The sequence below is a fragment of the Fistularia commersonii genome, chromosome 16, assembly GCF_037954325.1.
Source record: "Fistularia commersonii isolate RoL2024-O1a breed Wild chromosome 16, RoL_Fcom_v1.0, whole genome shotgun sequence".
NCBI classification, from domain to species: Eukaryota; Metazoa; Chordata; class Actinopteri; order Syngnathiformes; family Fistulariidae; genus Fistularia; species Fistularia commersonii.
The window spans coordinates 16,716,183-16,743,602 of record NC_141299.1 but is presented as its reverse complement, the minus strand read 5'-3'; the positions used below and the strand labels follow the sequence as shown (position 1 = coordinate 16,743,602).

The window sequence follows — 27,420 nt, the reverse complement described above, 5'->3', positions numbered from 1 at the left end:
AACTGCAGGATAAGGACATTTCTCTTTTCCTCTTCCTTCAGCCGAAGGGAGTATTCAAATCTTTGTACTTTTTAAGACCTTAAAACACTTTATAGCCTTGACTTTGACACTTTATGGTTTTATTTGTATTTCTTATTCTCCCTCCTTCCTACTATTATCATTATTGTTATGTTTTTACTTGAAACTCTGGCACAACAATTTCCTTCGGGATAAATAAAGTTGTTCTTATTCTCATTCTTATTCTTATTCTTATTCTTATTCTTCTTTCTTATGAAGACCACAGCAAGGTTTCTTTTGTACAACTTGTGATGCTCCTGGGAAAATTTTACATTCACAAAAGGAAATGGATGAACCGCAGACCCGGCTTCGCAGTCTTTCTTCAGGAGGTGGATCACTACAGCATAACTATTAATATTCTTCAGAATAAGAAGGCAGTGTGAACAAATTCTATTTTGGCATATATGTATTAGAATAGAAAGTATTTTAGTTATACTCTTTATAGGGCTGTCTGATTTTTCAATCTATGTATATTTCTGTGTTTCCCCTGACTAAACAGATTTGTTAATTAAAAAAAGCGCCAAGGAAGCCCTGAACGAAGAGGAACAAATAGACATATTTTCAATCCTTTAAAAATGGTTTCTTAAACCTTCAAAAACAGAACTGGGAGTTTTGATGGCAGCAACATGACATTTACGATTTATGAGAATAGCTGTTTTCTTCTCTGTGCAAAGTTAAATCAAAGAAAAAAATACATTCTCCTGATTATACAGTCGGTATCAAAAGCAATAATATAGCATTAAACTAGGAATAATATTTTACAGTTGAAGCTAATGTACACATTTTTTCAACCATTTAAAATACTTTAAACCTTCAGTGAAAAATTGAAAATGTTGAGAGCAGCAACATGAAAATTACCATTTTTTGCAGAGTTAATACTATTATATATATATATATATATATATAAATAGCGTAGAAATAGCGGAAATAGCGTAGACTGAGCAGGAACTCCCTGATGTTGTCACCTAAATGAGACCATTATTGTTTCCTCACTGATCAACCTAAGAAATATCATATATATATTCTTAGGCTCAAATACGACAAAAAAGCATTAAACCAACAGAAATATTTATATTTTGCACTAATTTACATGTATTTTCAACCCTTTAAAGATACTTTCTTAAACCTTCAAAGATGAAACTGAGAACTTTGATAGCAACAACATTAATAATACCATTCCTTACATTGAGTTGTCTTCTATGTGCATTTAAATCTTGCAGCCAAACCTTTTACTTCTTGATAAAACATAGGGGTATTATCTGTAGAAATGCAAATCACACTCATAAATTGACACATGATCTTTGTCTTATACATCCAAGCGTTACTTCAATCAGTTGGACTTTTCGAATAAAAGCAAAATATACTGAAATCTAGAAATTTGGCTGATATACACACATATATATATACATATGTATATATATTTCTGTCTGTCACATTAGTTTAGTTTAAGAGGTTATTATTGTGATTCATTTAAAAAGACCATGTTCATGGTTGCTCTGTGTGTACTATCAAGGTAGATTATCCCTTTAACGCATTTCTCTTGAACACAGGAGAACAGCTAATTTTAAGGAGAAATGCCTGCAGTGTGTATTTGAATCAGAGGGACAGGCTGAAGTATTCCAGTCTTTACTTAATCCCAAGGAATACGGCACAAAAATAAGTTACAATCACTTTTGTTCATGTCAGACTGAAGACACGCTTAATAGAAAATTTGCATATTTATTTATAGTCAAGAATAATAATACATTTATTGAATAACATATAGTCATTTACTCGCGGCCCCAGAAGAACGAGTACGTACTGAGATATTTCAAAGTGACACAAAGAGGTACAGGAGTTAACCCACTGACTTTTCTCATAAATCCAGCCACAGTCAAAGAAATAAGAATTGAGAATCAATAGATTTTTGGCTGCTGATCAAACAAGCAGCCATAATATGACGTCAAAGTAGTTCTCTATAATTATAATTATAAGGTTTTAGAACACAGATGCATAACGAAGCAAGGACAAGTTGAGCGAGACCCTGCCGCTATTTTCAATGTTACAATTTCTCCAGTAAGCAAAGACTGAGACATCTGAAGAGTTGATACACAAAGATAAAACTCTCCAAATGGCTGAGTCTTTGGAACAGAAAAAATAAATACAACAATTCATACAATTTCTGTACAGCGAGATGTACAGGAAACAGAGCAGTTAAAAAGGGCCGCGGAAACAGCAAATTTCCATCAGGTCGCTGAGGACACCCATCTTCAAAAAAACGCCGGTCACAGCCATCGCTGATCACGACCCAAATAATCTGTAAAAATGAGAGCTATTTAGCCACGCAGACAACATTACATTCAGTCTGTAGCAGCTGTCTTCTGGGATATATATCGTAGGATATTGGCGGGGGAGAAATTCATTTAGAAAAATGCGACCGTTTAAGTGTAATCGAAATCCCACAATGTATTTTAGTAGTTTGATTCTTGTGCTCCAAATACACACACACGTATCAACATTTTTCAACACAATTTGTTGTGATGTAATGTCATTCACAAAGAAATGAAAGTGAAAGAGCGGCGTATTCAGTGTTGCATTGGGACTTCAATGTTATATAGACGCAATAACTGCTCGGTTTCACTTACAGTATCATGCAGAACATGATGAAGATGTTCCACAGGGCGATGAAAATGCGGAAATAGCGTAGACTGAGCAGGAACTCCCTGATGTTGTCACCTAAATGAGACCATTATTGTTTCCTCACTGATCAACCTAAGAAACTTAACAGAGTTTACAGTGACTGCAGTCATGGGTTCTGTTCCTTGCTTTGTACATACCTGTTGTTGGAGCTCTGGACTCATCTCCAAATCCCTGGGACTCTTTCCTTTTGCTGGAAAACAGTTTCAACACACAAATATGAATTACTCTTGGCTTTGGGGCGAGCCAAGCAAAATCATGCTGATGCTTCTTGTGTGTAAGTTACTCAGTGTTGAGAGATTTGGCTGATGACATGTCAAGCTTCTCTTGAATGTAATGGAATTCAAATTCGTGATCAAAGGGAAAAACACAATTTAAATCAACAAAACAAATATTTCTCTCCTTGTCACATTGGGAGTTCTGTGGATTACTTTTAGTAGCCAGACTATGTGTGGTCTGGAACAATCTATGCCAAGTTTTGACAAATTATTATGACAATTTGAAAAACTTGAAACAAATGTGATCTATAGGAGACAGCTTTGGCCTTGTTGTTGACAGTGTCAATAAACTCTCCAGGGCTTCCTTGTATTGTTTGTGACTCTAATGCGACATTTAGCGATGACAATGTCGATTATAACACTGTAATTGTTTACTACTTACAGCTTAAAATTCAGCACAGCCCCTGCATTTACCAGCAAGGTCCTGAAGAAAGGAAAACACACATTTTACGATCTGTCAACCTGCTGGGCTAGTGTTAGCTAGTGAACCGCCTCTATTAGCACCAAGCTAGCTCGCTTGTTTTTTAACTGGACGGCCCGCGATTTAGATGATACAGCACACGTTAAATACACATAGAAGATGTCGCTATAAGGTTTAAACAGGTTCTCTCGTGTCAAAGTTGTCAAAATCCAAACAATTACCCGAATATCAACAGATCCCCAATCATCGTGTCCACATCACATCAAATTACACACCCCACTTCCGTACTCGCAACCAGAAATGTGACCAATCAGATTGCAGGATCCAGAGGAGCACAAGGGGAGGTTAATCCCGGATTTTTGGCAACCAGGTTTGTTATTCTCGCGGACTGTTTTTTTTTTCGGTGTAAAATGAACATCTAGCCTTATAATTCTGTGCAAAACTAGAGTAGGACCGTTTGCAGAAATTATCAAAATTACTATCATCTCGCAAATGGCTAAAACGGTGAATGATTAAGCAAAAACAATGCGATGATAACCCTTTATAGCAGCACTTAGCTGTCATACGCTCCTGCTATCTGTTTCATCTGAGCCGTTAGCTTTAATTTTTTCATTTTTCCCATTTATTTATTTGTAAGAATCGCACAGAATTCGCGATCGCCAATTTGGGACACGATATAGACCCACATGACCGGAACAAAATAATAACAATAATAATAATAATAATAATAATAATAATAATAATAATAATAATAATAATAATAATAATAATAATAATAATAATAATAATGCGTACTGGCGTTTCTAGCGCCCTCTAGTGGCGAACGTCTCTACGGTTGTATGTTAAAACATAACAAACAAAAAATTAGATTAATAAATGCATAATCAAAACAGCAAACGGGAAAGAAACGTGAGCTCCTAGTGGAGGTATTTTTTCGTTTTTCTTTTTTTTTTTTTGCATTTTTTTGTTATTCAGTTAGTCGTCATCCGGTAGCGCCGGTGATACGGACGCTCGGTAACCGAACCGGGAGCCGCTCAGCCAACCTCCGCTCTCACCTTCATTGTTTTTGTTATTTTTTGTTTATTTTTCCAGGCGTCAGAACCCGATCCCTTCCTCGAGAAGGAGGAGGATGATGATGATGATGCTGAGGCTGTGGAGATGAGTGGTATTAATAGGAGGACTTGAGTGTCACAGGCTGTCACTGTCGAGACCGGGGGGCTTCGGAGGGGGGCTTCCGATCCTCGCTGCGCAACTGGGACTTATAAATTAAAAATCTAAAAAAAAAAAAAACAAAAAAAAAAACGAGAAATATATTTACAGGATTCACTGTTTGTCAACATGGACGTGCTGGCGGTTCTGAATTTGGGCGAGTTCGCTCAGGTTTTCTCCAAAATGGGAATGTTTCCCGTGTTTGATCTCGCCTATTACATCGTATCCATCCTCTACCTCAAGTATGAGCCAGGTAAGTGTTGTTACTTTATTATTATCTATTTATTCTTTTTTTTTTTTATCGTTTAGCAAATTTGATTATGGATCATGTAACATCTGTGCCATGGGGTGCAAATATGTTGACTAGCACAAAGTCATGCCTGGAAAGCACTTGCAAATATGACGTCTGCGAGAAATTTGCAATTTTTTTAAGGCTTGTTCTGTGTGACCAGCGATAGATCCGATTTCCCCTGAAAAGGACTTTCTCCTGGTGTTTTCCGAAAAGCACCCTGTCCATATAAAGCGCTGACCTGTTACATAAACGGCGGCTGCTTTGCCTTTTGATGGAGGGTCTGTTCCTGCAGCAGCTTGACCCCATTTACTCTCAGCGCCGGATTAAATCACTTCGGATATCGCGAGGTATTTTTCCGAGTTTTAATTTGTACAAGCGACCGGTGGTGGTGGGGGTGAAACTGGAGAGAAGGCCTGCGCATACCAGCAACTCGAGTGAAAAATAGAAACTCCGGAAATAGAGTCATCGGGCCCCTGCGGCCCCTCCGCTCTCGTGGACAATCGGGACAAATCATGCTCACGGTGACCCAGGATTGACTTTGTCGTTCACGTCACGGCAAATATGATAAACACCAAAAGCGTGAAAGGTGACTTTTTAAAAAAAGTTTGTTCCCTCCTGCTGAGAAAAACAAGTATATCGGTTTTGAACCGGAGAACAGAACATTTGATTCCATTCCACGCTTGTTTTGCGCGCTCGCTTTTCCATCAGCAGTTTTGCGGCTAGAAATTAGGGATCCTGTTTTATGTAACCTGAGTTGCAACAAGCTCATTCATGGGAGCGGAACACGTGCGTTCGGTTGTGAAATCGCCGTCCCACGGATTAGGGCTCGTGGACCGGCGGGTGCCGAGCGAAACCCTTTGCTCAAACCCCCCCGTACTCCATATTCTGCGTTAAAAAGGGAACAAAACCATCCGACTCCATCGCTTTTCCTTAAGGACGCTCCTGCAGGGATAAGCTGAGTGGAATAGGAGGGACAAGTGTTGGGGTCAAAGGTTAAGACAGTTGCCGCTCAGCAGAAGGAGACGAACGGGGATGTATTTATAGGGCGACATTTCTTAGCGTCGGATTGCTTTCAAAGTGTCGCACCAAGTCGCCCTCTCCCACCTGTTGTCGGACATTGGTGAGGAGAGGAAAGGGGAGGAGTCGATTGATCGGTTTTATTCATTCGGGTAAATAAACACAAATAAAATCATAAAATCCCTCCTCTGGTTCTCACATAGTATGTTGTAACTAAGTAAGTTCAGTATAACCGGTGAAAGTGATGTCATCGTGCAAGGGGATCTCCGTTCTCCGTTCACCGGAGTACTTTTCTGCTCTTTAAAAGTACTCTCGATATTTTGTTTTTATAATTCGAACCGCCGCGGTCAATATTTGTTGTCGATAAAGAGCCGCGCTATCAGGGCGTTCACTGGCAGGGCGGCCGGGCGTGGACCAGGACGAACCGTATCCCCCCCCCCCCTCCCCCCGCGCGAGGCTTCAGCTGATAAAAGCTCATCCAGTTCGCCGCCTGTTTAACGCCGCCATTTCTGCAGGAAGTGACCGACGTCTCCGGGCCTTTTTTAAAACCACGCTGAAACGACTTCGCTCGTGGGTTAAATAGCACTTTGCACACACACTCAACTGCCATGCGAGGCGCTAACCAGACCGTCGGGGCGGTTCGGTGTTTCGCCCGAGGACGTTTGGAGTCGAATCGCAAGCCGGTCGAATGAAACGGAGCCGCTGACGCCCCGACACCCGTCACATTTGGCACCCGCGCTTTAAATAACTGTAAATGTCTGCCGTGAAAAGACTACTTTCAAAGACGGGGGGTGAATATAGACGGAATATCCTGAAATATGACAACATGAATGAACTGAGTTTCAACAACATTTTTATATTATCCCTCCTCTAGAGTTACTGTCTAAGACGTCGGTATATCGCCATCTGTTAATCAAACACTAATCACTACCTATTTTTACACAATCTGCACATAATCATCCAACACACTTCCACTAGCTAGAAAAAAGAACATTTTTATTTATTCTTTAATACAGCATTTATTGGTAAATACTGCAGATTCTGTAGATATGCGCTTCTGCTTTTGGCACTTCTGATTAGATTACATAAAGTTGCATCTAATCTAATCTAAAAATCTGTTGTCTACTGTGAATAGTGATGCGGCTAAACATGGAGGAGCAGGATTCCCTGTTCTATGAAATTATGATGATTTTTTTTTTATGTAGCATTTCTAGCTTGAACAAAAATATTATTCCATTGCAGATAGTAGGTGACTGATGCGTTTGTCACTCCTACTAGTCAATCAGATTAGCCGGCTAACTCAAACTAGCTTGGGGTTCTTCTCTCAGGCTATGCTAGCCAGGAATTGTTAGCATCAAAGGTCATGGCAGGTGGAAAATGAGTGAACACGTGGATGCTGCTAGGATGCTATTAGGATGCTGCTAGGATGCTGCTAGGATGCTATTAGGATGCTGCTAGGATGCTGCTAGGATGCTGCTAGGATGCTGCTAGGATGCTGCTCGGGCTCTTGGTGTGATATTAGCATTAGCGTGTAGCACGCAGCTGCTGCGGGTTCAGGTCGGGGAATCACAATCATCAGTCACGAGAAGGCGATGCCAATGAATCTAAGATAATCCTTTTGGTTATGAGCTCGAAGGTTTACGAAACGCCATCAATGACCTTTTTCACGCTTCACGTCGGAGACCCTAAACTGCCCGGACGTGGGAATGAAACAACGAACGGTTGCATGTCTCCGTAGGAAGCGTGAATGAGACGAATGAATGAATGAGGGCTGGTTTGCAGTGAATAGAACCCAATGGACATTGTTTACGTCTCATACCAGCAGATGCTGCTGCTGCTCAGTACAAACACACAAGCGGTTCCACTTCCAGAGGGGGGGTTTTCATCCCTCGCACTTCTGTTTCTTGTTCTGCAGGCTCGGTGGAGGTTTCTCGCCGGAGTCCCGTGGCCTCCTGGCTCTCCGCCATGCTCTACTGCTTTGGCAGCTACATCCTGGCAGACATCATGCTCGGAAGCAGCCCCCTCGACTATTTCCAACACAACAGTCACATCCTGCTGGCCTCGGCCGTCTGGTGAGAAAGGCTGCGAAGTTCGCTGGCGGGGTGATGCGTTTAAGGTCACATCAAACTGGTGAAAAATCCAAAATAGCATCGGGTTGAAATATCAAATAAGCGACAGCCAGGGTGGATGTTTTTGGAGCATGTTTTTGATAGAGGTTTCCTTTAATATCTTATTAAATCAAAAAATAGCTCATTCTATTTCGGCCTTCTCGTCAGGGTTTTCGGCGTGTTTCTCATTTTTCTTCACGCTCACTCACAGGTATCTGGTTTTCTACTGCCCGCTGAACCTCTTCTACAAGTGTGTGGCTTTTCTGCCCGTCAAACTGGTGCTGGTTGCTTTGAAGGAAGTCGTCCGCACGCGTAAGATCGCCGCCGGCGTTCACCACGCCCACCACGCTTACCACCACGGCTTCTTCATCATGGTCATCATCGGTTACATTAAAGGTCAGTGATTGTAGCACTTCGCGCTTCGCCTCAAAACAAGAAGGTCCGACGGGGCAGCCTTTCTCTCCGTGTGTTTATGTGGGGTTTCTTGGAGCTCTTCAGGTTTCTCCCGCAGTCCAAAACCATGCAGGAGGTTCACCGGAGACTCGAAATTGTCCAGATGCGTGAATGAGACCATGACATGGTTGTATGTTTCCAAATGACATGTCAGAAGTACTGATAAGAATAATAACAACAACAATAATCCATCCATCGTCTGCCGCTTCTCCTGCACTCAGGGTGGAGGGAGATGCTGGAACCTATTATTATTATTATTATTATTATTATTATTATTATTATTATTATTATTATTATTATTATTATTATTATTATTATTATTATTAATATTAATAATAATGATAATAAGAAAAATTATGACACCCATCCATTGTCTGACGCTTATCCTGCACTCAGGGTGGTGGGAGATGCAGGAAACTATAATAATGATAATAATAATAATAATAATAATAATAATAATAATAATAATATTAATAATAATAATAATAATAATAATAATAATAATAATAATAATAATAATAATAATAATAATAACAATAATAATAATAATGATGATTATTATTATTATCATTATTATTATTACCATTATTCTTATTATTAATGATAATATAATATTGTTATTAATAATAACAGTAACAACAGCAACAACAACAATAATAATAATAATAATAATAATAATAATAATAATAATAATATTAATAATAATATTAATAATAACAATAATAATAATAATAATAACAAATAGAAATATAACAACAATAAAATAATAGTACTATGGTTACTAAGTGATAATGCAAATATAATCATAATCATAATCATAAGAATATTACATGATTATTATGATTAATATTATCATTGTTGTTGTTTTTGGCTGGACAGCAGATAAAAGGATTCCATGTCAAAAGAATGGTCATACATTCACAAAGTGAATTAAAGCATTTCACAATGAAAACTACGTTTCAAGCGCTACCTCATTATGCAGTCATAATGCAGTCATTCATTCATAACTGCATGAATGAATGGAAGATTATTTAATCTGTTATTTAATTTGAGAATTTAGACCCATAAAACATCTGTGATTTCATTTTGAAATACGCTGCTGCTTTAAAAAAAACAAACAAAAAAAAAAACGGCTATATTTCCTGGAACGGGATAATAGATCAGATCTGGTCCTTGGCTGTGAACGAGTGTGTGCATGTGTGTGTGTGTTGAAAGCTGAATTCAGTTGCGTGACAGCGAGCGCGACCCTCGGCTGATGGAAAGCCCGGTTTATGGTGGGAAGGTAAAGCGGGGCCAAATATATATATATATATATATATATATATATAGCAAATATATTATAGAACAACAAAAAACAGCTGTTAAGACTGGAGGATCAATAATGGTTTAAAGTTTCCTAACGTGTCCCGACTCCCAAAGTGAATCTCTAATAAGCAAATATTTGAGAATTCGTCAACACGAAAGCAGGTTTTTTCCGGTTCTTGTGACTCCGACACAAGAACTCTCTTAAAAAGGCCCTTCAGGCGACTGTTGTGAAGAGAAAAAGCCAGATGACACGGGACACCGGGTTTTTATTGTCCTGATTCTTTTTCCTTTTTTTTTTCTCCTCCCCGCCCGATGTTTATTTATATCTCCCCAGGATCCGGAGTCGCTCTCATTTCCAATTTTGAGCAGCTGCTCCGTGGTGTGTGGAGGCCCGAGACCAACGAAATCCTCAACATGTCATTGTGAGTTTGCGTCTCCTTCTCGCCTTGTTACGATTCACGCGCTCGTCGCTGCCACCCGGTGGCGGCTCAGTAGAAAAGCCAATCAATATCGACGATCGGTGCACAAATGTATTGTATGCGTGATGTTTATCAGTTGAAAAATAACATAATTTCCCATAAATCCCCGAAAATGCACAGAACTCCTGCTCCCTCATTGGAAAATTCCAAACTACAATGGCCCTCACACACTTGCTTGACATTATTTGTGTCCTGTCTCCGCAGCCCAACCAAAGCAAGTCTATACGGGGCGATTCTCTTCACCCTGCAGGAAGCTCACTGGCTGCCGGTTTCCAAAAGCATCCTCATCCTCGTCTTCACCCTCTTCATGGCTACAAGCAAGGTGAGCTCAGCAAATCCCCGACTTATTGGAGACTTGAAACTCTCCAAAATACACAAGGACCAGGACTTGTATGCTCGGTTACCCATTTGTTACATGATGATCCAGATCATGTGTGGTTGCCGTCGAACCGCTTGTTTCCTACGAGCCTTCACTTTACCCAACACCCCCACTCCATATTCAGCGAGAGGCCGCCTCCCCCGATCCCAGTCCTTCTTCGCCCCATTGTTGCCGGGAGTCCTGCGAAGCCTCCCTCAGCCGGGCACCCCCGTGCAGTCCTGGACAATATCTGTCGAAACTGCTCATTTCCTCTCAAGAAGGCCTCCAGCCCCTCTCTGGTAATCGTCTTTCCTTCAGTAGGAAACACGATCGCACCGGGTGTCAAGGTGGTATAGATGACATCTGGAAGCTGGACAGTGCCGGTATATCCGCGGTTCCCACGCATGTGTTGGAGCCAAAATACTCGCCCTGGTTTTTATCTGAAACTGGACACTTTCCGTCTTCGCTGTCAAACTCAGAAGACCGGGGGTTTGTTCTTGATCTCCCCTGTCTTGCTCCTCCCGAGCTCTGGGATGTCCTAAAGCACCAAGAGTACTTAACATGGCGTAGCCTGAGTCGCCCTTGAATGATACATCCAGTGAGAAGGTGTTTCAGAGTCCACGGTTACCCGCAGAGCCAGGACAGCAGCTTTTACTTCCTGTCTCCACTTACATAGCAAATGCAGAAGGAACTCGGGCCTCTGTTCGGTATGCTCGAGATACGAGTGCCGTACCTTCCCTGAAAAGCTTTGATTCCGACTGCCTTCAGCCCGGAGTCTCTCTTTTCGGCCGATAGCTTACCCTCGGTCCCTTCCCCGCGTTCCTTTCACCTTCTTCTCGTCCTCCCAGGTGGTGATGACCGCCCGACACTCTCACGGCTCCCCCTTCGCCCTCATCGAGTCCTGGATTTGCCATCTGGTCTTCGGCTCCCCTCTGGGCGGCTCAGAAGAAGACCACCACCACCACGCTGCCGCTCCCGCCGCCCCGTCCTCGCCGCTCAAATCCAAGGAGGAGCTCAGCGAAGGCGCTCGCAAGAGGAAGGCCAAGAAAGCGGAGTAGCCGACCCGGCGGCGAAACTTCACCTGGCTCGCTCGCAACGCCTCCCAAGTGACGGCACTTCCCGTTCCTTCCTCCGGGGTTTGGGGCGGTATTTCCAAACGAGGCCCAGTCAATCGGAGCAACACGGTGCTCATCAATTTACATATCACAAGGATTCTGTAAATGTCACGGCACGCGATTGAATTCGACCCAACCTGGACATTTTAAAGTTATTTATTCTTTGTATCTCATAGCGATCGACCGGTGGTCGACCCAGAATCCAGTGGCCGCTGGTTCCAAATCAGTAGAGGCTTCGGCCAGTGACAGTGGAGTCCTTTTAGTCTGAACGTCAGTAAGAAAGAAAGGAAGGAAGAGAAAATCTGAACCAGTCAAAATAAATACAGCATGACGTGAAAGTGGCTTTTTACAACAAGAGAAAGACGAATAAATGTCTTCAAATGAACCAAAGGAGAAGTTTTTTGTCGGTTCTTCCATTTCGCCGCTCCCTCACCCTTCTGTGTGTTCTCGTTATTTTTGTAAAGCCATTGGTTCGAAGTTATAACTCATCTTTGACGCGACTCCGCTAGCGGTTTACGCTGGAGCCTCCATGTTCTCCCCCGGGGGGAACTAGATGGGTTCCTCCAACCGTCCCAAAGCAGGCAGGAGGTTCACCAGAGACCTGAAATTGCCTTGAACGGTCATACATCTCTAAAATACGTTTTAGAGCCTATTGTTCCGCCTTTTGTCCAATGACAGCTGGGATAGGCTCCGCCCCCACATCGTAAAAATCGAACTTAAACGTCTTCAAACATCCCCCCCTTCGGCGCTCGGCTGCAGGAACTCTTATGTCACGAAGGGGCGAAGGGGCCGGTCCGAGGTCACCGTAAGGTCACCGCGAGAAGGTCGGAAGCTCCCCCCGCTGTGCCGATGGACCCTCCCGGCCCGGGCGGCAAAGGCGCACTAATGAACTTTGCAGGATGTTGCTACACGTGACCTTTGACCCGAACATTCCTCACACCGGCGGAGAGGTGACAGCGGCGTTTCCTGCACTTTTAACTCCCGCGGTTCGACGCCCGGTCGCGCGGATTCGCCCGTCGTTCGGTTTTACGAAAACCCGAACCGACGGCGCCCGGCTCCTTTGAGCAAGGCAGCGGTCGAGGGAAGCAGGGAGGACGAAGACGTTCTGGAGGAGATCGGCGGCGAGGACCGCAACGCCAGGAATGTTAGCGGCATCTGCTTACTCCATTACCGGACACACACACTGTAACTCTATCCGTACACACAACCTCCCGACTTTAGCCTTAATCTGAAAATGACTCCCTTTTGAACGCGTTTATTCACATCACGCAGGTTCAACGTTCACAACCGGGCGCTTTCTCGATACACACTCGTCCCAGTCTTAGCGGCTACTTTGCATCCGTGTTAAGCAAACATCGACAAATGGTTGAATCTTAAACGAATCAATCGAGTCGGGCCTGCTGGCGTTTTCTGCTCGACAGAAAATAAAAAGGAAGGTGGAGGCGGCGGCTGTGGGGTAAACAAGGGGTTGATATAGAAAACAGGCTGGACGTGAATCACGTTTTCGTGCGGCCTTTTTTTTTTTTTTTTTTTTTTTTTTCCGCTGTTTCCTACTTTCACGTGTCGCATGAAATGGCAACCGGGCCGTGTGAGACGTGCGCGGATTTTGACGGACGTTCTTAAACTGCCTCTAAATTTAATTTATTGCTGATTTTTTTTTTTCTTCTCGAATGATGCGATGGCAGCGACTAAAACAATGGGGTGAAAAATAGCCCATCCTGCACACACACACACACACACACACACCATCATATCATAAAAAACATTTTATTTAACAAGTCTTATTCAATACTTAAGGACATTGTGAATATATACACATACCCGAAAAACAGATAAAAAACAGCAAAAAAAAAATAAATAAATAAATAAAAAGGGAAAAAAGTGGTTAAAAATAAAAAAAAGTATAGAAACTTATGTAGGCAGCTACTCCAAATTTATGTATGTACATTTAAATGTCAATTCCAATTGTATTTTTGCATCATCTGTACATTTTTACTATAGTTTACTACATTTTAATGTTTACATTTAATATGTTCAAAGTAACCTCTCTGTAATTCAATTGTAAATGATTGACATAATAAACTATGTACATAGTAAATAAGAATAAGAACAACATTATTTATCCCAAAAGGAAATTGTTGTGCCAGAGTTTCAAGTAAAACATAACAATAATAAATAAAAGCAGGATAATAGTAGAAACATGGATTTCATTATATCCGCACCTGCTGCCTTTTCGCACTTTAAATACTAAAAATGCATTTTGTCGCTCGGCTTTAAATGACAACCGACAGTCGAAGGAGGCGTCGAGAAATCTTTGCATCGAACATCCAGCGAAACCCTGCTTCCTGAAAATTTCCAGAACGCCGGGGAGGGTGGTGACGAGCGTCCGGGGCCGGGGCGGTATAAAACCCAACGCCGGAGTAGGAGGCTACTAAAAAACCGCGGGAAGCGGATTCGGCGGGAGGGTCGCTGACGGTGAGCTCCGGCAAGGAGAAAGCAAGGGGGCGGGGGGTCTGCGGGCGGCGGCGAGCATGCCGGGCTTCCTGGTGCTGACCTTTGCCATCTGCATGGCGGGAGGACGCACGGCGGCGGCACAGAGAGGTGAGACACTAAACGCTTTATCTGTTTTGGTGGGAATGAGGTTGTTCCAAGATTTTGGAAAAAAAAAAAAAAAAAAAATTGCATACCAAAAAAAGTGCTCCAAAAATAAAGATTTTTTATTTTAGTCCGGAAAGCTTATTCTTGCATGATGATTCGAGCGAACAAATGCTCGTGTGTGCAAACATGTTATTCTGGCGCCATTTTTAAGGGATTGATCATGTGATTGATTCCCTCCTTTTTTTTTTGTGCCTCTTGTTAAACACATCATGTCATATTAACATTAGAAAATTAACTTTTTTCCAGACCAGACCCAAAAAACAATACTTTTTCATGATTCGTTATTGATATTTATATTCATATTTATTGAAACTATAACTGTTACGCTGCTGTGACAAAAGAAATTCCCCTATTAGGATTAATAAAGTTTATCTTATCTTATCTTATCTTAAATGTACAGCTATGGAAAATTAACATTCTAGATTAAATGGTTTTAGCATAAATGTATTTAAATTGTCTCTCTATTTACATTTATATTCATATTTATTGACTGCTATGGTGCTGTGACAAAAGAAATTCCCCTATAGGGATCAATAAAATTTATTTATCTTATCTTATCTTATCTTATCTTATCTTATCTTATCTTATCTTATCTTATCTTATCTTACCTTATCTTATCTTATCTTATCTGTACAGATATGGAAACTAAATATTCTTGATTGAAGGGTTTCAGCTTAATGTTTCATGCTACTGTGACACTTAATATATATTTTTATATTTTTTTTCCTGTATTTTTCATTCATCTGTCACTCAACTTCCGTTCAGATGACACCTGGATAATTTATCAAATTGTCTAAATGTAGGATCTTGGGAATGAACTAGAAAAATAAAAAAAAATAAAATTAGAAAAAAAGTTTAAAAAAAACGGCATCCGCTGCCCAGTTAGGGATTGGGTGCTGGATCAAAAAAAGTAGACAGAAAAAAAAATGCACGCCAAAAGTGCTCCAAAAATATAGATGTATTTTCATATTTTCATGTATTTACGTTACAAATTTATTTTACATAAAGTCCAGAAAACAGTCTAAGCAAACATAAGCTCCTCCTCAGATGCTTGCCAGAAATAAAACATGTTATTGTGGCGCCATTTTTAAAGGGAATAATTATGTGATTAATTCCCCTTTTTTGCACCTCCTGTTAGATATTTAACATTATAATATATTACAAAGGACAAACGAAATTTGATATTAATATGACATTATGTATCTAACAAGAGGCACAAATAGTCAATCACGTGATCAATCCCTTAAAAAGTGGGATTTCACCTATTTCTGGTAGAGCCTAAACGTCACACGAGAATAAATTTTCGAATGTAAAATTAATTATAATTTTTTTATTTTTCTAGTTCATTCCCAAGATCTTACATTTAGATAATTTGATGAGTTATCCTAGTGTCATCTTAACGCAAGTCGGGTGACACAAGAATGAAAAATGCAGGAAAAAAAATAATAAAAGTGTCGCAGTAGCATGAAAAGGTCCTGCACGTTGCTCCGGCGGCGTGCGGCGCCCTTTTGGATCTGCAGGTCGTCGTTTCACGCGTCCGTCTGAGATCTCCTGGAGATCTTCAGCCGGGAAGAACAAAAAACAAACAAAGAAGATCATCTCATCGGCGCTGGTTCTTTTTCTGCGCTAATTATTGCTCTGTATTTGTAATTCTTGCATGTTTACCGTCGCTACGGTGTGGATGTAGCGCTGCGTCTCTGGAGTAACTTCATAAACTGCTGATGAGAAGAACACATTTCCAGCCCCCTTTTCCAGCATGCTGCTCCTCCTCCAGCAGGGCCGCTGGTCAGAGGGGGTTGCGGAGGACCAACAAGGTTTTACGGGTCGTTCGGGGACGACGAGGGGTTAGCGACTCCGCCCCGCAGCAAGAAGGTCCCCGTCAATTCCGACAGATCTTCCTCTTGGTTTCCCCCGAAAACATGCAGGAGATGCTAAACAGTCCAGACTTGTGAATGGGGGAATAAATATACTGCTCAAAAAAATAAAGGGAACACTTGAACAACACAATGTAACTCCAAGTCAATCCCACTTGTGTGAAATCATAGTGTCCACTCAGGAAGCAACACAGATTCATTTTGACTTGTTTTAAGGACATTACATCAAAGTTGGATCAGCCTGGAGTTTGTTTTTACACTTTAATTTGGAGTGTGATTCCTAATCCAGACCTCCATGGGTTGATACAATTGATTTCCATTGATCATTTTTGTGTGATTTTGTTGTCAGCACATTCAACTGTGTAAAGAGCAAAGTATTTCATAAGAATATTTCATTCATTTAGATCTAGGATGTGTTTTTTAAGTGTTCCCTTTAGTTGTATTGGACACGTGAGCGAGTGACGAAATATGATGCGTGAATGAGAGGGTGAATGGTTGCATGTCTTTATATGTGTTGCTGTGATTGACAGGCGACCCAGCCAATGACAGCAGGGATAGGCTCCACCCCCCTCATGACCAGAAGGGCAAGATAAGCGGTTTAAAGAACGGATAAATGAACAAATGAATGAACGACAGGAAGATTTTGCAAGGATTCACCGTGACCTGGATGACGGAGAACCTCCAAAGAAGGAATGAATGATTACAAGTAGCTTCAAAAGTGGACCATGATGTCCAGGATAAGCGGTAGAAAGGATGAATAAGTGAATGAATGAATGAATTATTATCAGTAGCTTCAAATCCAAACCTCAAAGAAGCTCGTCTTCATGGAAAAGCAGTCACAGATTGATAGCCGGTGCCGTTCTCCAGCACCCACCTGTCCTCCTTTGGACACAAGTGTTGTTTTGAGGGCAAAGTTCACTCACACACACACTCACACACACAAGACACACGGGAATAGGCCGTTGTTTTTTTTTTTTTAATGCACGGATCGATTGTTTGCACGATTTGAAAACCAGGAGTCAATCATATATATATATATATATATATATATATATATATATGTGTGTGTAAGCGCGTGCTTGGTTACAATTTGCACATTTCTGCAGTTATTTATATTTCTGTATATATTTTTTTTCATTATTTTATATATATTTCTTAATTTTATTCTTTGAAGTTCACAATATATATATATATATACATAAATATATGAAATCATCTTAAATATATATATATATACACATATATATAGACACACATATACATATATATTTTTTTAATTATTTTATATATTTATTTTCTTAATGTTATCTTTGATGTTCCCAATTTGATGATGCTTCTTACAATTTTCACAATTCTTTACAGTAATTTATATATATATATATATACATTTAAAAATTACTGCTTATATATATACATAGACATAAATTTGCAGAAAAAGAATTTTAAAAAGCATCATCAAATTGTGAATATCAAAGAATAAAATTAAAAAATAAAATAAAATAATTAAAAAAAAGTATATATATATATATATATATATATATATATGTATATATAAAGATATATCAATAACTGTACAGAAATCTGCAAATTGCAAGTAAGCACATTTATTTAATAAATCTATGATGACTGGCGTTGCACTGGGTGGTTTTGGGCTGGTAAGGGGACCAGAGGGGAGCCACTCCAAGTCCGGGTTTAAGATGTTGGACTGAACTGGAAGGATCTTTTTTGGCTGTTTTTAATATTTGAGTGTTCTGTAAGCAGGATGGAGGTCTGAGAGGGTGGCCCATTATTTTGGAGCAGGCCAAGGCCAATCATTGCGTAATCTCTTCTTTTAATCCAGACGGGGAAATCATCAGCCAGATAAAAATGACCAACATGGCCCTGGCCGAGATCAAGGAGCTTCTGAAGCAACAGGTAAACCACCTGTGCACTCCTATTTGTAAAAATACACATATTGTATACATAATACTTATCGTTTGCTATGTTCGCACCGGAAAGGCTTTTTATAAAATGGCCAATAAGATATAATGGAAACACTCAACGTATCAAAACTTCAAATCTTCCCTCAGCCGCTGGGAATCTTCAATCTTTGTAGTTACTGCTAACAGCTAAGACAATTTACATTTCATTATATTTCTTATTCTTCCTCCTTTCCACTATTATCTATTACTGTTATGTTTTTACTTGAAACTCTGGCACAACAATTTCCTTCGGGATTAATAAAGTTGTTCTCATCTCATCTCATCTCAAAACAAAAACAAGGATATCGTGTTGCCTTGCATCGTCTTCTTCTTTGCTTTAAACTCAAATTTTTTCTGTAAAATTTCCCCCTCTGCCACTTGGTGCGCTCCAGGTGAACGAGATAATCTTCCTGAAGAACACGGTGATGGAGTGCGAAGCCTGCGGTGAGTTCGACGACACCAACATGTCCGTCTCAAGGCGACAAATATTAACCAAAGGAAAGAATATTTCCCGAGACGATTCCCGATTTCTCCACGTCCTCAGGGATGGGAGGAATACAACCCCGACCTTCTTGCGAGCCAAACCCCTGCCACCCGGGGGTTCGGTGTACCGAGACGACCCAGGGCGTGCAGTGCGGACCCTGCCCGGAAGGCGCGGCGGGCAACGGTACACACTGCTCCGACGTGGACGAGGTACTCCCGAACCATCGACTTCCACGTGAAAACAAGCGGGGAACACTTGCCCTCGACTCCAAAAGGGTTCGACCCCGATGTAACCGTCCGTGCCCTTATGCTCCTCGCAGTGCACCGTTGTACCCTGTCACATGGGCGTCCGCTGCATCAACACTTCCCCTGGTTTCCGCTGCGGTTCCTGCCCCGCTGGGTTCACCGGCCCCCAGGTCCAGGGCGTCGGACTGGTCTACGCAAGGGCCAACAAACAGGTACGCCTCAACTGCCCGTTTCCCTTAGCGGTCCGACCGTCCCCGATCCGACTTGAGAAAATTTGCTAATTTGACGGAGCAAATGTAAGCCTAACCTGGGGCGTCACAGCCGGGAGGTCCTTGGTTCGATTCCTTTCTTTTCGGAGTCTCCGTGTTCTGTCTGGGTTCTCCAATTTTAGTCCAAAAAACACACAGGAGGTTCATCGGAGAGCCTAAATTGAACCTCGCCCCCTCAATTCAAAACTCTTAGCATCTTCCAGGCCCATGGAGGACAACAAAAATCCTTCATCCATGACTTGCTTTCTTGCCCTTCTTCCCCGATTTTGTCCCCATCGAAGTACTTTCTGATTATTTGTCTTATCAAGGTGTGCAAAGATGTCAACGAGTGTGCAGGTCCCAACCACGGAGGCTGCGTGGCGAACTCCATCTGTCTGAACACCCCTGTGAGTATGGTAACTAATTAATGTAATGTAAAATGTAGTGTAAAATGAATGTAACCGGAATATATTACTTATTCAAATCCAAAATGTTGCCTATGCATTTGCATAGATGTAAAAAAAAAAAATGTTTTACTAGTTGCCCCGTTAAGCTAGCTTTCACTGCTGCAGTGTTTTTGGATTCTGCTACCATTGCAGTTTGCCTTTTAATTCTTGGACAATTTGTTGTTTTTCTGGAAGGCTAACTTTAGCATACTTAGCTCCGTGTGCTTAAAAAAAAATGCTGACGTAGATTGTATTCTTTGACAACCGACGCTGCCTCACAACACAAAAGACATACCGATTTTTTTTTTCCTTGAAGCACAAACATGTATTCGCCTTCCCAGTTTTCTTGAATCAGCCTTCCATTTGCGTCAACTTTTCTGTTTCTGGACATTTAGGGATCATTTTTATTTTTCAATTCCACTTCTTGAAAATGGCGTTGATGGGGCTACACTGCGATCTCATGGCAGGATGCCGTCACTTCGCGGGAAACATGATCGGCATGAATTGTGGGATCAAGTGGTCAAGGCATGCGTTTGACTTATTCGGTTGAAGACAATTAGACCTTTTAAGATGTTCTTCGGCCACATAAAATGAAGTGGCGGCCACATTTGGCCCGCGGGCGGGCCTTGAGTTTGACACGTGCCGTAGATGTACTGTGCGTCAATCATCGGGAAGATATCCACAGGGGTTCTAAGGCTGCTCCCACTTCTTTGACCACCTTGAAGGAGGTTGCAGACACCTTCCCTTGAAGAAGGTGAAAGGTCTCCAAGGGAAGAAATTTAAGTCCATTTGCCATGAAAAGATTTCGACAGGCATTGGGAATAGCCGCATCAATCCTGCTCTGATTTTAGTTTCTGTGACGACATAAAGTATGGATGTAAAAGATGTGACGCCGCCGTCGCCGCCAGGGCTCCTACAGGTGCGGCCCCTGTAAATCAGGATACATTGGCGACCAGCGAAACGGCTGCCGGCCAGAAAGAGCTTGCGGGAACGGCCAGCCTAACCCGTGCCACGCCAGCGCCGAATGCATCGTCCACCGCGAAGGCACTATCGAATGCCGGGTGAGCGTGACCCTTCTGCTCTGAAGTGCCCGTTGAGACCCTACCCTCCTCTCTTTGGCCACATAACGTTCGTAGGATTTCCAGGCGAACTCAAACTCCTCTGTCCTCGCAGTGTGCCGTCGGGTGGGCCGGCAACGGCTACCTCTGCGGGCCCGACCTCGACATCGACGGTCTCCCTGATGAAAAGCTCAGGTGTCCTGAGAGGAACTGTGCCAAGGTAGGGTATGCTTTGTGCCACTTTGGCAGAACTCCACGTACCTTCGGGGTACGCCTCTGCGAGCTTCTTCCGCGGCTGCATTTCTTCACGAGCGAGTGCTTTTCTCCGCAGGATAATTGTCTGACGGTGCCCAACTCCGGTCAAGAGGACGCCGACCGTGATGGAATCGGTGACGCCTGCGATGAGGATGCAGACGGGGACGGGATCCCCAACTCGCAGGTTCTTATGTCGTGGCATCAAAAAAAAGTGAGAAGTCAGAAAAGTGTCTTCACCCCAGCGTCGACTCGCTCGCACTCCCGCTCCCGTGCAGGACAACTGCGTGCTCGTGCCCAACGTGGACCAGAGGAACATCGATGAGGACGATTTTGGCGACGCCTGCGACAACTGTCGAGCCGTCAAAAACAACGACCAGAAGGACACGGACGTGGACAAATTCGGAGACGAGTGCGACGAGGATATCGACGGGGACGGTACGCGGTCTGGGTCGGTTGGTCGATTCCCCGTTATTTTTCAAACGTTTTACGACACGGCACTCGCCGGCAGGGATCCCCAATCCCCTGGACAACTGCAAACGGGTTCCCAACGCCGACCAGAAGGATCGGGATGGCGACAAAGTGGGAGACGCCTGCGACAGCTGCCCTTATGTTCCCAACCCAGATCAGGTGAAAACTCCATGTATGTCTACATTTAACCTGGCTCTGTCCTGGATGGACGGACTTATACTTCAAAACAAAAACAACATTCATGAAAATATGGTGGGGGTAAACAATATACTATGTTGCTGGAGGTGTTTGCGCGCCGCGTTCCAACGTGTCTGATATCTCTAGATGGATGCAGATGACGACTTGATCGGAGACCCTTGCGACACCAACAAAGACAGGTGATCCGATCAAGCACAACACGTAGCGCTGAGTCACTGTTACAGCCAATCGATCGATCGATCAATCAATTTCTGTGTCGTACAAGTGATGGCGACGGTCACCAGGACTCTCGGGACAACTGCCCGGCGGTCATCAACAGCTCACAGCTGGACACCGACAAGGACGGAAAGGGGGACGAGTGCGACGACGACGACGACAACGACGGCATCCCGGACCTGCTGCCGCCCGGCCCCGACAACTGCCGCCTGATTCCCAACCCGCTGCAGGAGGACTCCGACGGTGGGTAGCGTGGAGAGCGTGTCGTCGGACAACGGTTCATGTTCAAATGTATTTTTTAACCCTTTTAGGAAACGGCATCGGCAACGTTTGCGAGAAGGACTTCGACAACGACACGGTCGTCGACACCATCGACGTCTGCCCAGAGAATGCTGAAGTTACCCTCACCGACTTCAGGGAGTACCAGACCGTCGTTCTCGACCCGGAAGGAGACGCGCAGATCGACCCCAACTGGGTGGTGCTGAACCAGGTCGGGTGGCGAGGAAAAGTTCAACAAATGTTTTGATGAGCAGGCCGACATTTGGAAGTGAGGTGACCTCGATGTCGTACGGCTAAAAGACAGTTCGGAGGCAGAACTGGAGGTAGCGGAGGTGAAGATGTTGAGGTTCACTTTAGGAGTGAGGAGGACGGACGGGATCAGGAATGAGTCCATCGGAGGGACAGCGGATGTTAAGATGTTCTGGAGATGAAGTCAGACTTAGATGGTTTGGACCTTCATGAAGAAGGGACGGTGAAGATCTGGATGGAGGTATTCTGAGGTTGGAACTGCCAGGCGGGAGGTCTGGAGGAAGACCAGAACGGAGGTTTGTAGATGGACAGGAAGAGGACATGAAGTCAGCTGGGGTTAGAGAAGAGAATTCAGAGCGGGTTAGATGGAGGAAGTTGAGTGGCTGAGGTGACCCCTGAAGAGAGCAGCACGAAGGAACAGGAGTTATGTACCTCAGACACCATGGTACACCAGGAGGTACTGATAGCAAGGCATCCAACGTGGCTGCTTGAAGTTGTTCGACAAGAACCGACCCGCCTCGCCGCTCCATCTCACTCCGTCTCGTCTGCAGGGAAGGGAAATCGTCCAGACGATGAACAGCGATCCCGGTTTGGCTGTAGGCAAGTAACCTGCCGGGTGAACCAACTCCGGGCCAAAGGAAAGGCTACTCGACCGCAACATCTACATTTCCCCCGCCAGGTTACACGGCGTTCAGCGGCGTGGATTTCGAAGGGACGTTTCACGTGAACACGGTGACGGACGACGACTACGCCGGGTTCATCTTCGGCTACCAGGACAGCTCCAGTTTCTACGTGGTGATGTGGAAGCAGGTGGAGCAGAACTACTGGAAAGGAAACCCGTTCAGGGCGGTGGCGGAGCCTGGCATCCAGCTGAAGGTAACCGACGGCTAAACATCTTCAGGGTCGGTTCTTTCGAGGGTCATGGCTAAAAAGTTGAAGTTTCAACTTCCTCGCGTGAATTGCGGTTTCCGAAAGGCCGTCAAGTCCAACACGGGGCCGGGGGAGAATCTGCGCAACGCTTTGTGGCACACCGGCGACACACCTGACCAGGTGAAGCTCCTCTGGAAGGATTCGCGCAATGTTGGTTGGAAGGACAAGACGTCTTACCGCTGGTTCCTCCAGCACCGACCCGCCGACGGCTACATCAGGTAGCGCGTTGGTTTTCTACCATCGGAAGTGGATCGCAAAGAGCGAAGGTTTACGACGACCGTCTCTCCGCCGGCGCAGGGTTCGTTTCTACGAGGGTCCGCAGATGGTGGCGGACACCGGCGTCATCATCGACACCACCATGAGAGGGGGCCGCCTCGGGGTCTTCTGCTTCTCCCAGGAGAACATCATCTGGGCCAACCTGCGCTATCGCTGCAACGGTCAGTGGCGAGCAAATCATCGTTGGGCATTATTGGATATTAGCATGAAATACTAGATGCTAAATGAGGTGAAGCTAACAAATAATACATACGTTATCATACATCATGGAGACCATAATTTGTCCAGTCCTGCAAATGAGAGAATAGTTGTATGTCGCTATCGGACTAGAATGAAAGGGTGAATGGTAGTATGCTATATGACGTATAAAAAAGGGTAAATATAGAGTAGGTTAATTGGAGGCCCTAAATATCCCAGGTTTCCAATTAAAAGGCGAATGGTAGTATGTGTTCATATGACAAAAAAGCAAAGGTACATGTAGAGCAGGTTAGTTGGAGACCCTAAATCAGGGGTGTCAAACTCAACAAGGCCAATGAACAGGTTTAATAAAGCTAAAAGAGACCAGGTTTCAGGGGTGAATTGAACAACAGGTGTACTAACAGTTGCAAATATGTCATGATTTTACCCGTCCGTCCCACTCGAGAATAGATTTTCCTCCATGTTGCCCCCTGAGCTAAAATGAGTTTGACACCCCGGCCCTAAAATTGTCCAGATATGCAAGCGAGAGAGCGAATAAGAGGCTGCATGGTTGTCTCTATAATGACTAGAAAAAGAGAATTGTGATGTTTCTATGGGACTAGAATGAGAGGATGAATAATTGTATGAGTCTACAAGACAAGAGGTGCACATAGAGTAGTTCAGTTGGAGACCCTAAATTGTCCAGATATGCAAATGAGAGGGTTGTATATCTCGATATGACCAGAAAGAGTGAATGACAGTGAATTGTTGTCTCTATATATCAAGAATGAGAGTGAATTGTTTTATGTCTCTATATGTGTGGTCTATGTGACTAGCATGAGAGAATGAATGGTTGAATGCATCTATATGACTAGAGAGGGTGAATAGTTGCGCGTCTATATAATTAGAATGAGCGAGTGAATGGTCATATGTGTGTTTTTGCGGCCATGTAAGCAGCCCAGTTCCAACGCCGCCTCTCATCCAATCACAGCTTGGATTGGCTCAAGGCGCCACTTTATAGATAATGAATGAATGAATGAATATATACTGCTCAAAAAAATAAAGGGAACACTTGAACAACACAATGTAACTCCAAGTCAATCCCACTTGTGTGAAATCATAGTGTCCACTCAGGAAGCAACGCGGATTCATTTTGACTTGTTTTAAGGACATTACATCAAAGTTGGATCAGCCTGGAGTTTGTTTTTACGCTTTAATTTGGAGTGTGATTCCTAATCCAGACCTCCATGGGTTGATACAATTGATTTCCATTGATCATTTTTGTGTGATTTTGTTGTCAGCTCATTCAACTGTGTAAAGAGCAAAGTATTTCATAAGAATATTTCATTCATTTAGATCTAGGATGTGTTTTTCAAGTGTTCCCTTTATTTTTTTGAGCAGTGTATATTACTTGATATATCCTTTTTTTTTTTTTCTATAAAAGAGCCTGTACTACATGTTAAATACTCTTCATTTTAACATTTTTGCTCTACATATTAACAGCTGATACAATTTAAGTCACGTTAAAACCAACTTTTCCTGCCCTTCCCCTCCGCAGACACTCTTCCCGGGGACTTCAGCGCCCACGACCCCCGGCCGGTTCACACCGTGTTTGGATGAGATCGATCGGCGGGATTCATTAGCACCGGTTTCATGCTTGGTAAACAAAATATAATGAAAAAAAACAAACAAAAAAAAAACAAAACAGCAAATTATATTTTTTGGCCCGTAGGAGGGAACTTTGGAAGAGGAACGGGAGTTTCTGGTCTGAAACAACTGTTTTTTTTTTTCCAATTTACACGAAAGGAATTCATTTATGAATAAACTTTGGTTTTAATACGTGAATTAATGACTTCATTTCTATTCTTTGCTCATTTACCTTCCTCCGTTGCGTCCTCTCCTGCCGGGAAAGGTGTCTGTCCTTCTCGTCCTTCTACGCTCTTCAAAACAAAGCACATCGGACGCTAAGTCACAGACAGCGTTTTGAGCTCAACAGCTTTTAGTGGAAATCGACATTCTGAACAGTTCACGGGCATGCACATATCCAAAATAATCATTTTGATTTTTTTTTTTTTTTTTTTTTTTTTAACCTTTCATTTCTTTTAAATTTGCATTTGGAAATACAGATTACAAAATAGAAACAATAGCAAAGACAATATACAACAGGGGTTGAGACATCATGCATGTCCACAGCAACATGCTGTGATGTAAATCGACACCGGACAGTTCAAACCAGCTCATTTCTGCAAAAAAAAAAAAAAAAAAAAAAAAAAAATCGGGACAAGGTGCAGAGGAAAATAATAAATAAAAAATAAAAACCCGTCTTCCACATTCAATTTAATCGATAACTTCTTCCATTTTTTTTTTTTTTTTTTATATAAACAAATGACCACATAAGAAGAATCACATGGCGACAAATAAATAACTACAGGTATTTTACTACGACTTACAGGACAACAGTAATATAATGCTATTCTCAATAGAAGCTTTTGACTTAAAACTGTTCTCAAGAACCTTTTTGACGCGTCAGTGAATCTTAGTGGTTATGAGAAACCCGTGTGATTAAAGGGACGTTTTATTCTCATCGAAAAACACACAAGCGGCAAAGACGGAGCGACGTTTCAGAACCGAAACGCGAAAACAAAACAAAACGAAGGTTTCGACCGCGGAGTCGTTCGCGTTATCCAATCGGAGACGAGAGGTTTCCCAATTCCTTTCCCTTAATTTTATCCAACTTGTATTAGCTGCCTCTTTTTCATCCCCCTGTAGCTGTGGCTCGTTCTAACCTAACCGGTCGAGGCAGAAGGCCGGCCGAAGGAAGCCGGGATCCGTACGAAGTTTCTGCAGCGGTAAAAGTTTCCTCATGAGGGGGAATGTTGGGTTTCTGTAGATCGTTTTAAAGCAGGTGGTCCAAACGTACGCCGCATGGAAAGGGTCGTCATTACAAAGCTGTCCGGGATTCAGATTTCTATCTTTCGGAATTTTCATGGACTGGCAAAAAAAAAAAAAAAAAGAAAATTCTAATCCAATTGTGAAAATTTTCGATTTATTACTCGGCAAAACGAGGTGAGATTATAGTCTGTGAGAGGCTTAATGTCAATTCATTTCAAAATAAAAGCTTTTTCTTGATTATTTTTTTTTTGCTCTTTTCACAGCAACTTTTTTTTCTCACTCAAGTTACTATTTACATAAAGCCAGGTGCTTTTCTTGCCTTTTTTTTTTTTACGATTTATTATGATTTTTATTATAATTATTATGAACTGAAACCATTACAAACGATTTGTTGAGAGTAATTATCTCTCTCTCTCTATATATATAGATATTTATCTGGCTTTGGCCTCAATGCAAACTGGCCTGCGGCCGATTCTGCCCGACACAAGGTCAGCCTATTCACACCGATATTGCATCGTCACGCCATCTGGGGTTCGAGCCAATTTCGTAAGGGTGAGTCAGCGATTCTGCAGAAGTCTAGGAACGGGTGTTTCGAGGGATCGACGCCAACGACCACACGATGAGTATCTTCGAGGGTTGCATCTTACTGACGTGGCCCCGTCTGGTTTTGTTCCCCGTATGCAGCGTCGGCAACGCGCTCAAACCCGACGCCAGGGGTCGGGCGATTTGAGGGTGGCG

The 27,420-nt window shown here is 42.8% G+C and overlaps 3 protein-coding genes across 3 annotated transcripts; 2 read left to right on the top strand and 1 right to left on the bottom strand.

Moving 5' to 3' along the window:
• Window positions 1-1,756: 1,756 nt before the first annotated feature.
• smim7 (small integral membrane protein 7) lies at window positions 1,757-3,752 on the bottom strand. The gene is made up of 5 exons (XM_086161419.1): window positions 3,654-3,752; window positions 3,394-3,435; window positions 2,874-2,926; window positions 2,682-2,772; window positions 1,757-2,353 (listed from the first exon to the last, which is right to left on the bottom strand). The coding sequence occupies exons 1-5, from the start codon at window positions 3,677-3,679 to the stop codon at window positions 2,338-2,340; spliced, it is 228 nt and encodes a 75-aa protein (XP_086017545.1). The 5' UTR covers window positions 3,680-3,752; the 3' UTR covers window positions 1,757-2,337.
• A 603-nt stretch (window positions 3,753-4,355) lies between these two features.
• On the top strand, window positions 4,356-12,153 carry tmem38a (transmembrane protein 38A). Its single transcript, XM_086161418.1, has 6 exons — window positions 4,356-4,894; window positions 7,866-8,022; window positions 8,270-8,454; window positions 10,151-10,238; window positions 10,500-10,617; window positions 11,502-12,153. The coding sequence occupies exons 1-6, from the start codon at window positions 4,771-4,773 to the stop codon at window positions 11,709-11,711; spliced, it is 882 nt and encodes a 293-aa protein (XP_086017544.1). The 5' UTR covers window positions 4,356-4,770; the 3' UTR covers window positions 11,712-12,153.
• A 2,060-nt stretch (window positions 12,154-14,213) lies between these two features.
• comp (cartilage oligomeric matrix protein) lies at window positions 14,214-25,635 on the top strand. The gene is made up of 19 exons (XM_086162437.1): window positions 14,214-14,369; window positions 18,141-18,214; window positions 18,654-18,705; window positions 18,806-18,954; window positions 19,065-19,202; window positions 19,568-19,645; window positions 20,593-20,745; window positions 20,858-20,962; window positions 21,074-21,181; window positions 21,273-21,432; window positions 21,506-21,624; window positions 21,790-21,842; window positions 21,929-22,122; window positions 22,191-22,369; window positions 22,959-23,007; window positions 23,087-23,283; window positions 23,383-23,555; window positions 23,635-23,774; window positions 25,349-25,635. The coding sequence occupies exons 1-19, from the start codon at window positions 14,300-14,302 to the stop codon at window positions 25,408-25,410; spliced, it is 2,253 nt and encodes a 750-aa protein (XP_086018563.1). The 5' UTR covers window positions 14,214-14,299; the 3' UTR covers window positions 25,411-25,635.
• Window positions 25,636-27,420: the final 1,785 nt, after the last annotated feature.